At 41.5% G+C, this 13,152-nt stretch overlaps 1 protein-coding gene across 2 annotated transcripts in view; it reads left to right on the top strand.

The window, feature by feature from the left end:
* Nucleotides 1-11,011, top strand: part of NUDCD1 (NudC domain containing 1) — a 142,046-nt gene extending 131,035 nt beyond the window's left edge. For both annotated transcript variants that reach the window (XM_073590192.1, XM_073590191.1), the window contains one exon: nt 10,574-11,011. In XM_073590192.1, the coding sequence (XP_073446293.1) occupies nt 10,574-10,866 (293 nt within the window). In that variant the 3' untranslated portion in view covers nt 10,867-11,011. The remainder of the gene's footprint in view (nt 1-10,573) is intronic.
* The last annotated feature ends 2,141 nt before the right edge of the window (nt 11,012-13,152 follow it).

The raw sequence follows: 13,152 nt of genomic DNA, 5'->3' as shown, positions 1-13,152 counted from the left end.
ATATATATATATATATATATATATATATATATACACTCACTGGCCACTTTATTAGGTACACCATGCTAGTAACGGGTTGGACCCCCTTTTGCCTTCAGAACTGCCTCAATTCTTCGTGGCAGAGATTCAACAAGGTGCTGGAAGCATTCCTCAGAGATTTTGGACCATATTGACATGATGGCATCACACAGTTGGCGCAGATTTGTCGGCTGCACATCCCTGATGCGAATCTCCCGTTCCACCACATCCCAAAGATGCTCTATTGGATTGAGATCTGGTGACTGAGGAGGCCATTTGAGTACAGTGAACTCATTGTCATGTTCAAGAAACCAATCTGAGATGATTCGAGCTTTATGACATGGCGCATTATCCTGCTGAAAGTAGCCATCAGATGTTGGGTACATTGTGGTCATAAAGGGATGGACATGGTCAGCAACAATACTCAGGTAGGCTGTGGCGTTGCAACGATGCTCAATTGGTACCAAGGGGCCCAAAGAGTGCCAAGAAAAAATTCCCCACACCACGACACCACCACCACCAGCCTGAACCGTTGATACAAGGCTGGATGGATCCATGCTTTCATGTTGTTTACGCCAAATTCTGACCCTACCATCCGAATGTCGCAGCAGAAATCGAGACTCATCAGACCAGGCAACGTTTTTCCAATCTTCTACTGTCCAATTTCGATGAGCTTGTGCAAATTGTAGCCTCAGTTTCCTGTTCTTAGCTGAGAGGAGTGGTACCCAGTGTGGTCTTCTGCTGCTGTAGCCCATCTGCCTCAAAGTTCGACGCACTGTGCGTTCAGAGATGCTCTTCTGCCTACCTTGGTTGTAACGGGTGGCAATTTGAGTCACTGTTGCCTTTCTATCAGCTCGAACCAGTCTGCCCATTCTCCTCTGACCTCTGGCATCAACAAGGCATTTCCGGCCACAGAACTGCCGCTCACTGGATTTTTTTTCTTTTTCGGACCATTCTCTGTAAACCCTAGAGATGGTTGTGCGTGAAAATCCCAGTAGATCAGCAGTTTCTGAAATACTCAGACCAGCCCTTCTGGCACCAACAATCATGCCACGTTCAAAGGCACTCAAATCACCTTTCTTCCCCATACTGATGCTCGGTTTGAACTGCAGGAGATTGTCTTGACCATGTCTACATGCCTAAATGCACTGAGTTGCCGCCATGTGATTGGCTGATTAGAAATTAAGTCTTAACACACAGTTGGACAGGTGTACCTAATAAAGTGGCCAGTGAGTGTGTGTGTATATATATATATATATATATATATATATATATATCATACATATGCATATGTGTGTATATACAGTGGGTACGGAATGAATTCAGACCCCTTTAAATTTTCACTCTGTTTCATTGCAGCCATTTGGAAAATTCAAAAAAGTTCATTTTTTTCTCATTGATGTACACTCTGCACCCCATCTTGACTGAAATAAAACAGAAATGTAGAAATTTTTGCTAATTTATTAAAAAGGAAAAACTAAAATATCACATGATAATAAGTATTCAGACCCTTTGCTCAGATATTCGTATTTAAGTCACATGCTGTCCATTTCCTTGTGATCCTCCTTGAGACGGTTCTACTCCTTCATTGGAGTCCAGCTGTGTTTGATTAAACTGTTAGGACTTGATTTAATTCAGACCTCACAGCTCACATGTCAGACCAAATGAGAATTATGAGGTCAAAAGAACTGGCCAAGGAGCTCAGAGACAGAATTATGGCAAGGCACAGATATGGTCAAGGTTACAAAAGAATTTCTGCAGTACTCAAGCTTCCTAAGAGCACAGTGGCCTCCATAATCCTTAAATGGAAGAAGTTTGGGACCACCAGAAGTCTTCCTAGACCTGGCCGTCCAGCCAAACTGAGCAATCGTGGGAGAAGAGCCAAGGTGAAAGAAGTAAAGAAGAACCCCAAGATCACTGTGGCTGAGCTCCACAGATGCAGTAGGGAGATGGGAGAAAGTTCCACAAAGTCAACTATCACTGCAGCCCTCCACCAGTCAGGCGTTTATGGCAGAGTGGTCTGACCGAAGCCTCTCCTCAGTGCCAGACATATGAAAGCCTGCATAGAGCTTGCTAAAAATCACATGAAGTACTCCCAGACTATGAGAAATAAGATTCTCTCTTCTGATGAGATGAAGATAGAACTTTTTGGTGATAATTCTAAGCGGTATGTGTGGAGAAAACCAGGCACTGCTCATCACCTGCCCAATACAATCCCAACAGTGAAACGTGGTGGCAGCATCATGCTATGGGGGTGTTTTTCAGCTTCAGGGACAGGACAACTGGTTGCCATTGAAGGAAACATGAATGTGGCCAAGTACAGAGATATCCTGGCTGAAAACCTCTTCCAGAGTGTTCTGGATCTCAGACTTGGCCTAAGGTACACCTTCCAACAAGACAATGACCCCAAGCACGCAGCTAAAATAACAAAGGAGTGGCTTCAGAACAACTTTATGACCATTCTTGACTGGCCCACCCTGACCTAAACCCAATTGAGCATCTCTGAAGAGACCTGAAAATGGCTGTCCACCAACGTTCACCATCCAACCAGATGGAACTGGAGAGGATCTGCAAGGAAGAATGGCAGAGGATCCCCAAATCCATGTGTGAAAAACTTGTTGCATCATTCCCAAGAAGACTCATGGCTGTACCAGCTCAGAAGGGTGCTTCTACTCAGTACTGAGCACAGGGTCTGAATACTAATGAATGACTGTGATATTTCAGTTTTTCTTTTTCAATAAATTTGCAAAAATTACATTTGTTTTTTTCAGTCAAGAATGGGGTGCAGAGTGTACATTGATGAGAAAAAATTAGCTAGTTTGAATTTGCCAAATGGCTGCAATGAAGCAGGCTGAAAAATTTAAAGGGGTCTGAATACTTTCCATACCCACTGTATATATGTGTGTGTGTGTGTGTATATATATATATATATATATATATATATATACACACACTCACTGGCCACTTTATTAGGTACACCTGTCCAACTGTGTGTTAAGACTTAATTTCTAATCAGCCAATCACATGGCGGCAACTCAGTGCATTTAGGCATGTAGACATGGTCAAGACAATCTCCTGCAGTTCAAACCGAGCATCAGTATGGGGAAGAAAGGTGATTTGAGTGCCTTTGAACGTGGCATGATTGTTGGTGCCAGAAGGGCTGGTCTGAGAATTTCAGAAACTGCTGATCTACTGGGATTTTCACGCACAACCATCTCTAGGGTTTACAGAGAATGGTCCGAAAAAGAAAAAAAATCCAGTGAGCGGCAGTTCTGTGGCCGGAAATGCCATGTTGATGCCAGAGGTCAGAGGAGAATGGGCAGACTGGTTCGAGCTGATAGAAAGGCAACAGTGACTCAAATTGCCACCCGTTACAACCAAGGTAGGCAGAAGAGCATCTCTGAACGCACAGTGCGTCGAACTTTGAGGCAGATGGGCTACAGCAGCAGAAGACCACACTGGGTACCACTCCTCTCAGCTAAGAACAGGAAACTGAGGCTACAATTTGCACAAGCTCATCGAAATTGGACAGTAGAAGATTGGAAAAACGTTGCCTGGTCTGATGAGTCTCGATTTCTGCTGCGACATTCGGATGGTAGGGTCAGAATTTGGCGTAAACAACATGAAAGCATGGATCCATCCTGCCTTGTATCAACGGTTCAGGCTGGTGGTGGTGGTGTCATGGTGTGGGGAATTTTTTTCTGGGCACTCTTTGGGCCCCTTGGTACCAATTGAGCATCGTTGCAACGCCACAGCCTACCTGAGTATTGTTGCTGACCATGTCCATCCCTTTATGACCACAATGTACCCAACATCTGATGGCTACTTTCAGCAGGATAATGCGCCATGTCATAAAGCTCGAATCATCTCAGATTGGTTTCTTGAACATGACAATGAGTTTACTGTACTCAAATGGCCTCCTCAGTCACCAGATCTCAATCCAATAGAGCATCTTTGGGATGTGGTGGAACGGGAGATTCGCATCAGGGATGTGCAGCCGACAAATCTGCGCCAACTGTGTGATGCCATCATGTCAATATGGTCCAAAATCTCTGAGGAATGCTTCCAGCACCTTGTTGAATCTCTGCCACGAAGAATTGAGGCAGTTCTGAAGGCAAAAGGGGGTCCAACCCCTTACTAGCATGGTGTACCTAATAAAGTGGCCAGTGAGTGTGTGTATATATATATATATATATATATATATATATATATATATATATATATAAATATGAGAGAATTGGGATCCAGCAAAAACATGAAAGTTCACCAGAATTATAAAATCTTCTTCTTTATTTATCCATTAATTCATATAAAAAATGTATGAGGAACTCCAAACAATTGGTAACATTCCAGCAAAGGGACTACATGTTTCAGCACTATGTGCCTTCTTCAAGGACCGTGAAGAAGGCACATAGTGCTGAAACATGTAGTCCCTTTGCTGGAATGTTACCAATTGTTTGGAGTTCCTCATACATTTTTTATATGAATTAATGGATAAATAAAGAAGAAGATTTTATAATTGTGGTGAACTTTCATGTTTTTGCTGGATCCCAATTCTCTCATATTTCTATTTGTTGGGGCACACTCCCTGCCTGGATCCGTGCAGAATATAAGGTGAACACCGATGAGGAACTCCTTTATGGTGAGCTGGCTATATGTTCTTTACATTGTTTGAAAATATATATATATATATATATATATATATATATATATACACACACACACACATTCAAAATTGTTGGTACCCCTCGTTTATTAACAGAAAAATCCACAATTGTCTCAAATAACTTGAATCTGACAAAAGTAATAATAAATTAAAAATCTATGAAGATAGACAATTGAAAGTCAGAAATTGCTTTTCAACCATGCTTCCACAAAATTAAAAAAATAAAACTCATGAAATAGGCCTGGATAGAAGTGATGGTACCCCAGAAAATAATGTGACAAAAGGGACATGTTAAATCAAGGTGTGTCCACTAATTAGCATCACAGGTGTCTACAATCTTGGAATCAGTGAGTGGCCTGTATAGAGGGCTACAGATACTCACTGTGCTGTTTGGTGACATGGTGTGTATCACACTCAACATGGACCAGAGGAAGCAAAGGAAAGAGTTGTCTCCGGTAATTAGAAAGAAAATTATAGACATACATGTTAAAGGTAAAAGTTATAAGACCATCTCCAAGCAGCTTGATGTTTCTGTGACTACAGTTGCACATATTATTCAGAAATTTAAGCTTCATGGGACTGTAGCCAACCTCCCTGGACGTGGCCGCAGGAGGAAAATTGATGACAAATCAAAGAGACGGATAATACGAATGGTAACAAAAGAGCCCAGAAAAACCTCTAAACAGATTAAAGGTGAACTTCAAGCTCAAGGAACATCGTGTCAGATCGCACCATCCGTCGTATGAGCCAAAGTGGACTTCATGGGAGACTTACAAGGAGGACACCATTGTTAAAAAAAAAAAAAAATAATAAGCTGGAGGGAAATTTGCCAACCTACAGTACAGACCAAAAGTTTGGACACACTTTCTCATTCAAAGAGTTTTCTTTATTTTCATGACTATGAAAATTGTAGAATCACTCTGAAGGCATCAAAACTATGAATTAACACATGTGGAAATATATAATTAACAAAAAAGTGTGACAACTGAAAATACTGTATGTCTTACATTCTAGGTTCTTCAAGGTAGCCACCTTTTGCTTTGATTACTGCTTTGTACACTCTTGGCATTCTCTTGATGAGCTTCAAAAGGTAGTCACCGGAAATGGTTTTCACTTCACAGGTGTGCCCTGTCAGGTTTAATAAGTGGGTTTTTTTGCCTTATAAATGGGGTTGGGACCATCAGTTGTGTTGTGCAGAAATATGGTGGATACACAGCTGATAGTCCTACTGAATAGACTGTTAGCTGCTTTTTTCTTGCCATAATACAAATTCTAAGTATAGAAAAACGAGTGGCCATCATTGCTTTAAGAAATGAAAGTCAGTCCGAAAAATTGGGAAAACTTTGAAAGTGTCCCCAAGTGCAGTGGCAAAAACCATCAAGCGCTACAAAGAAACTGGCTCACATGAGGACCGGCCCACAAAAAGACCAAGAGTCACCTCTGCTGCGGAGGATAAGTTCATCCGAGTCACCAGCCTCAGAAATCGCAGTTTAACAGCAGCTCAGATTAGAGACCAGGTCAATGCCACACCGAGTTCTAGCAGCAGACACATCCCTACAACAACTGTTAAGAGGAGACTTTGTGCAGCAGGCCTTCATGGTAAAATAGCTGCAAGGAAACCACTGCCAAGGACAGGCAACAAGCAGAAGAGACTTGTTTGGGCTAAAGAACACAAGGAATAGACATTAGACCAGTGGAAATCTGTGCTTTGGTCTGATGAGTTCAAATTTGAGATCTTTGGTTCCAAAAACTGTGTCTTTGTGCGACGCAGAAAAGGTAAACGGATGGACTCTACATGCCTGGTTCCCATCATGAAGCATGGAGGAGGAGGAGTGATGGTGTGGGGGTGCTTTTCTGGTGACACTGTTGGGGATTTATTCAAAATTGAAGGCATACTTAACCAACATGGCTACCACAGCATCTTGCAGCGGCATGCTATTCCTTCCGGTTTGCGTATAGTTGGACCATCATTTATTTTTCAACAGGACAATGACCCCAAACACACCTCCAGGCTTTGTAAGGGCTATTTGACCAAGAAGAACAGTGAAGGGGTGCTACGCCAGATGACTTGGCCTCCACAGTCACCAGACCTGAACTCAATCAAGATGGTTTGGGGTGAGCTGGACTGCAGAGTGAAGGCAAAAGGGCCAACAAGTGCTAAGCATCTCTGGGAACTCCTTCAAGACTGTTGGAAGATCATTTCAGGTTACTACCTCTTGAAGCTCATCAAGAGAATGCCAAGAGTGTGCAAAGCAGTAATCAAAGCAAAAGGTGGCTACTTTGAAGAACCTAGAATATGACATATTTTCAGTTGTTTCACACTTTTTTGTTAATTATATAATTCCACATGTGTTAATTCATAGTTTTGATGCCTTCAGAGTGAATCTTCAATTTTCATAGTCATGAAAGCAAAGAAAACGTTGAATGAGGTGTTTCCAAACTTTTGGTCTGTACTGTATATGTTGACTAGCCACAAAGCTTCTGAAAGAATGTCATATGGACAGATAAGACAAAAATGGATCTTTTTGGCAAGGCACATCAGCTCTATGTTCACAGACTTAAAAATGTAGCATATCAAGAAAAAAACACTCCCTACTGTGAAACATGGGGGAGGGTCTGTTATGTTCTGGGACCGCTTTGCTGCATCTGGTACAGGGTGTCTAGAATCTGTGCAGAGTACAATGAGATCTTAAGACTATCAAGGGATTCTAGAGAGAAATGTGCTGCCCAGTGTCAGAAAGCTTGGTCTCAGTCGCAGGTCATGGGTCTTGCAACAGGATAATGACCCAAAACACACAGCTAAAACACCCAAGAATGGCTAAGAAGGAAATATTGGACTATTCTGAAGTAGCTTTCTATGAGCCCTAACCTAAACCCTCTTGAGCATCTTTAGAAAGAGCTGAAGCATGCCGTCTGGAAAAGGCAACCTTCAAACACGAGACAACTGGAGCAGTTTGCTCTTGAGGAGTGGGCCAAAATACCGGTCAAGAGGTGCAGAAGTCTCATTGACAGTTACAGGAATCATTTGATTGCAGTGATTGCCTGAAAAAGTTGTGCAGCAAAATATTGAATATTAACTTAAGGGGTACCATCATTTCTGTCCAGGCCTAGTTTCATGAGTTTCATGTTTTAAAAAATTCTGTGGAAGCATGGTTGAAAAGAATGTCTGACTTTCATTTGTTCATTTTCACAGATATTTGATTTACCATTACCGTACTTTTGTCAGATTCAAGTTGAAGATAACATTGTGGGTTTTTCTGTCTTTATTCTAGGGGTATATGTTTGCATATATATATATATGTGTGTGTGTGTGCGTGTGTATGTGTGTGTGTATATATATATATATATATATATATATATGTATATGTATATACAGTGGGGGCAATAAGCATTTGATCCCTTGCAGATTTTGTAAGTTTGACCACTGACATATATGAATAGTCTATAATTTTAAGGGTACGTTAATTTTAACATTGAGGGATAGAATCTAAAAAAATATCCAGAAAATCACATTGTATAAATTTATTTGCATTTTGCAGTGAGAAATAAGTGTTTGATCCTCTACCAACCATTAAGCGTTCTGGCTCCTACAGACCAGTTAGACGCTCCTAATCAACTCGTTACGTGCATTAAAGACAGCTGTCATTCATAGTCACCTTTATAAAAGACTCCTGTCCACAGACTCAATTTATCAGTCAGACTCCAACTCTTGACAATATGGGCAAGACCAAAGAGCTTTCTAAGGATGTCAGGAACAAGACCATAGACCTGTAGAAAGCTGGAATAGGCTGCAAAGACATAATTAAGACGCTGGGTGAGAAGACAACTGTTGGGGAAATAGCAATAGTATGAAAATGAAAGAAATACAGAATAACTGTCAATAGACATCGATCTGGGGCACCATGCAAAATCTCACCTCATGTGGTATCCTTGATCATGAGGAAGGTGAGAGATCAGCCTAAAATTACATGGGGGGAACGTGTTAATGATTTCAAGGCAGCTGGAACCACAGTCATCAAGAAAACCATTAGTAACACATTACGCCGTAAAGGTTTAAAATCCTGCCCCCAAGGTCCCCCTGCTCAAGAAGCCACATGTGCAGGCCCATCTGAAGTTTGCCAATGAACACCTGGATGATTGAGTGATTGGGAGAAGGTGCTGTGTTCAGATGAAACAAAAATTGAGGTCTTTGCCATTAACTCAGCTCGCTGTGTTTGGAGGAAGAGAAATGCTGCATATGACCCAAAGATCACCATCCCCACTGTCAAGCATGGAGGTGTAAACATGTTTTGGGGGTGTTTCTCTGGTAAGGGCACAAGACTACTTCACCGCATCAATGGGAGAATGGATGGAGCCATGTACCATAAAATTCTAAGTGACAACCTCCTTCCCTCCACCAGGACATTAAAAATGAGTCGTGGCTGGGTCTTCCAGGAAGACAATGACCCAAGACATACAGCCAAGGCAACAAAGAAGTGGCTCAAAAAGAAGAACATTAAGGTCATGGCGTGGCCTAGCCAGTCTCCAGACCTTAATCCCATAGAAAACTTATGGAGGGAGTTGAAGCTCCGAGTTGCCAAGCGACAGCCTCAAAGTCTTAATGATTTAGAGATGATCTGCAAAGAGGAGTGGACCAAAATTCCTCCTGACATGTGCGCAAACCTCATCATCAACTACAAAAAACGTCTGACTGCTGTGCTTGCCAACAAGGGTTTTGCCACCAAGTATTAAGTCTTGTTTGCCTGAGGGATCAAATGCTTATTTCTCACTGCAAAATGCAAATAAGTGTATATAATTTATACAATGTGATTTTCTGGATCTTATTTTTGATATTCTATTTCTCAATGTTAAAATTAACCTGCCCTTAAAATTATAGACTGTTCATGTCTTTGTCAGTGGGAAAACTTACAAAATCAGCCAGCGATCAAATACTTATTTCCCCCACTGTATATGTGTGTGTATGTATGTGTGTGTGTGTATGTATATATGTGTGTGTGTATATATATATATATATATATATATATATATGTGTGTGTGTATGTATGTTTAATATAATATATGTGAAAAAAACACAATTCCGCCACGGTTAATGGGTTACATTCGTTCATATATATATTATCCTTAGTTAGTCATGCTGCCAGGTAATTTTTTACCGTATAATGAAAGTTGTAAAAATGTAACCCAATACCAGTGGCGCAATTGTTTTTTTTTTTTTTTCACCGTATCGCCCCATTTGAAGCTTGTGGTTTTATTCCGCATTTTTTGGTTTCATTATATTTCAACATGAATAATGTCATTCAAAACTACAACTCATCATGCAAGAAAGCGAGTTCTCATACGGATACGTTGATGGAAAAAAAAAAAGTTATGGTTCTAGGTAGAAGAGAAAAAAAAATTAAATTGCCCTTGATTATCAACTCGTGGTGATCGGGTTCAGGAAAAATATTGAGTATTCAGACAGTTGGGACAGGGGAGGGTCCGGATCTGAGGTTTCCCTCTATGACACCTATATGCCCTTGTAATCAGTTGGCTACTACAGTACAGGAACTACACCTCCAGGCAATCACATTCGAGTGGGGGCTGCATTCTATATAATCTCTTGCTAATAGAGGGGTCCTGATGGGAGAACTATTGTATATTGTCATAATCGGGTATATAGATCGTGGTTTTCCTGAGTCTTTTCATATGCCTTTTTGTTTTTTCTTGTTATTTGTGTTTTTTAATACAACCTTTTGTGTTACATTATCTACACACTGTCTTCAGATAATTCTATTTTTAAGATGCAGTAGAGCAGTTTGTCACGTACCATTAGTCAACCCTATATAACTCCGCTCTGCTACTTGTACAGAAAACCATATTCTCAGCTTTAACGTTTTTGTCTCTTTCCAGGATACGTCCAAGCATCAAAGCAAGACAAGAAGTTTTTCACCTGTGCTCCAAATTTCTGCTACGCTGCCCTGTGCGAGTGTGTCCGGCGGATATTTATCTATCGCCAGCCAACCCCTATGTCCACGGTATTGTACAACAGGAAAGAAGGAAGGCACGTAGGACAGGTTGCTAAGCAGCAGGTAGCGAGTCTGGAGAGCAGCGACCCCATCTTAGGATTTCAAGCTTCCAACGAGCGACTGTTTGTTTTAACCGCAAAGAAGTTATTTGTTATAAGGGTAAATACTGCCGGCTAATGAGCCATCCCCCCGCGTCTTTCATCTCTGCTCACTGCCGGTCACAATACTCCAACGTGAGCCTTTGAAGTTTCGTGTTCAGGCGGCTGCATTTTATAAATGGTTTCATAATCTTCTTATTCACCAATAAAATATTAAAAGCCAATGTATCCCGTATGGCATATAATCGAATAGAAATGCTGTGAATCTTATAATTTTCTACATGAATGAACAGAACTCCAGTTGCTGCAGTGAAATGGCGGGCTACCACATTGGATGACCTCTAGGTTTGATATCGTGCCTTATGATCATACTGACTGGTTGCACATCACCAGCAGATTTTCTGTTACAGAGAAACATTTAGGGCCCTCAAACACATTAGATAAACATCTGCCAAACCGATGAGTTCTGCAGGATCAGCCGAACATTTAATGTATACGGGGCCTTCCAACTGTCCTCCAATTGATGATGTCAGGAAAGGTAAGAATCGGAGAGTAGACGGGGGGGTTTGAATTCCTGGTCCATTTGTTCTGCAGCAGAGGAGTCTGCTCGACCACCGCTTCATTCATTCCATAAGCTTGTCTTGGAGGCCCCATAGAGAATGAATGGACCGGCAGTTGAGCCAACCTGCTGCACCATTTTGTAGTAATTATAAAAATTTCCCATTTTGCCAAATGGTCCAGGTCCCAGTGGTGGGACTCTCACTGATCAGCAAGTTATCACCTATCCAGTAGATAAATGATAACTTGTTTTACCTGGACAATCCCTTAAAACCCAAAGATCCATTTAAACCATAACGTTATCATAAATGAGCATTCCTAAGATTGCTAGTTTCACGTTTATCTCTGTAAACAGGTTGCCAGCCACCCTCCAGTGAAATGATCTTTAGAGTTGCACAAAAGATCATCGTTCTCAGATGTTTATCGTCCTTCTTGTTTAACCAGGACTCGTGCTGCCGAGAACAGCAGCAGCCTATGTGCACTAAGTGATCTACTGCAAATCCTGTAGTGTACTTCGTTATAGTGGTCTATCTGTGTGAGCAGGCTTTTAAAAAACTAATGTTCAGCAAAACAAGTTGCTGATCGATGGTCATTTAGTGCTATCAGTAGGTTTCTGTCAGCCATCAGTGGCTTACAGAAACCGACTGGCACTAAACGACCATCGAAAACTATATGACCATTGAAAACGACCTATGGCCCTTGATAACCTTTTCTCCAGACCCCGGACAGATTCTTGGGGGTCACAGAGCTCGAGCCAGTGGTTTCGTTTTGACGGCTACCAGCCCTTTATTTCCTCCTTGCACTTCAAGCACACTTACGCAGCGTTCACTATTGAACTCTGTGGTGCCTGCATAGAATGATTACATCCTCATGCTGGCCAGTGGAGGTACTCTGTAGGCGTAGCTAGCCCGCAATATGCACCCTTCCACAGGGGAAAGCAGCATTCTCCGTGTCTCATGTTATGTACATGCTCCAGCCCCACTGTCTCCTGTGATGTACATGCTCCAGCCCCACTGTCTCCTACGTGATGTATGAGTCAACCCCAATGTCTCCTAGGTGATGTAAATGCTCCTGCCCAAGAATCTCCTACGTGATGTATGTATTCCAGCCCCAGTGTCTCTTATGAAATGTACATACTACAGCCTCAGTGAGATGTATATACTGCAGATATTCTACTGTTTGAGTTCTATAAATGTTAAGTGAGCAGTGATGAATTTCCCACTGTGAGAAGACATTTACTGTAATATACATCTGTGTTCAGAAGAACTTACTGCTGTGAGTTCTTTACAAAACTTATCAGCACAAGGAGTTGACTGTGCTCCAGACCAACGCAAACCTAAAAAAGCATTTGCAAGTAGCATCATCATCATTGCCACCTAACATCACACGTCTCACCAAAGAGAAGCAATTCCAGACATCCCATTAGGGGTGAGTTACAATATTTGATCAAACAAATAAAGATAAATTTCAAGTTGATTTTGTACGGCCTCTAACCTATGGAGAGAACCTGTAGCAATTTTCGATGCCTTGTAATATTTCCATCACCAGTTCAGTACTAAGGAAATCGTAAAACATGACCTGTGACTGTGAGGGCTGGAGATGAGAAACCCTGACCTATATGACTGCTGTAGCCAATCTGTGGCCTAAACAGTACATCAGAGATAACATCTCCACAGCACAAAATACAAAGATTGACAGGGATTGAACGTACTGGTGTAATGGGTCCTTTATTAACTTATGACATTCCTTCCCTGTGACCAATTTTTTCTAATTCGTTTAATAGAGAAACCACAATGCAATGCCTAGA

This window comes from Dendrobates tinctorius, unplaced genomic scaffold (assembly GCF_039654945.1).
Source record: "Dendrobates tinctorius isolate UK_male_01 unplaced genomic scaffold, ASM3965494v1 ptg000116l, whole genome shotgun sequence".
Classification (NCBI taxonomy): domain Eukaryota; kingdom Metazoa; phylum Chordata; class Amphibia; order Anura; family Dendrobatidae; genus Dendrobates; species Dendrobates tinctorius.
The sequence above is the reverse complement of the archived record's forward strand: the minus strand, read 5'-3'. Positions and strand labels throughout refer to the sequence as shown.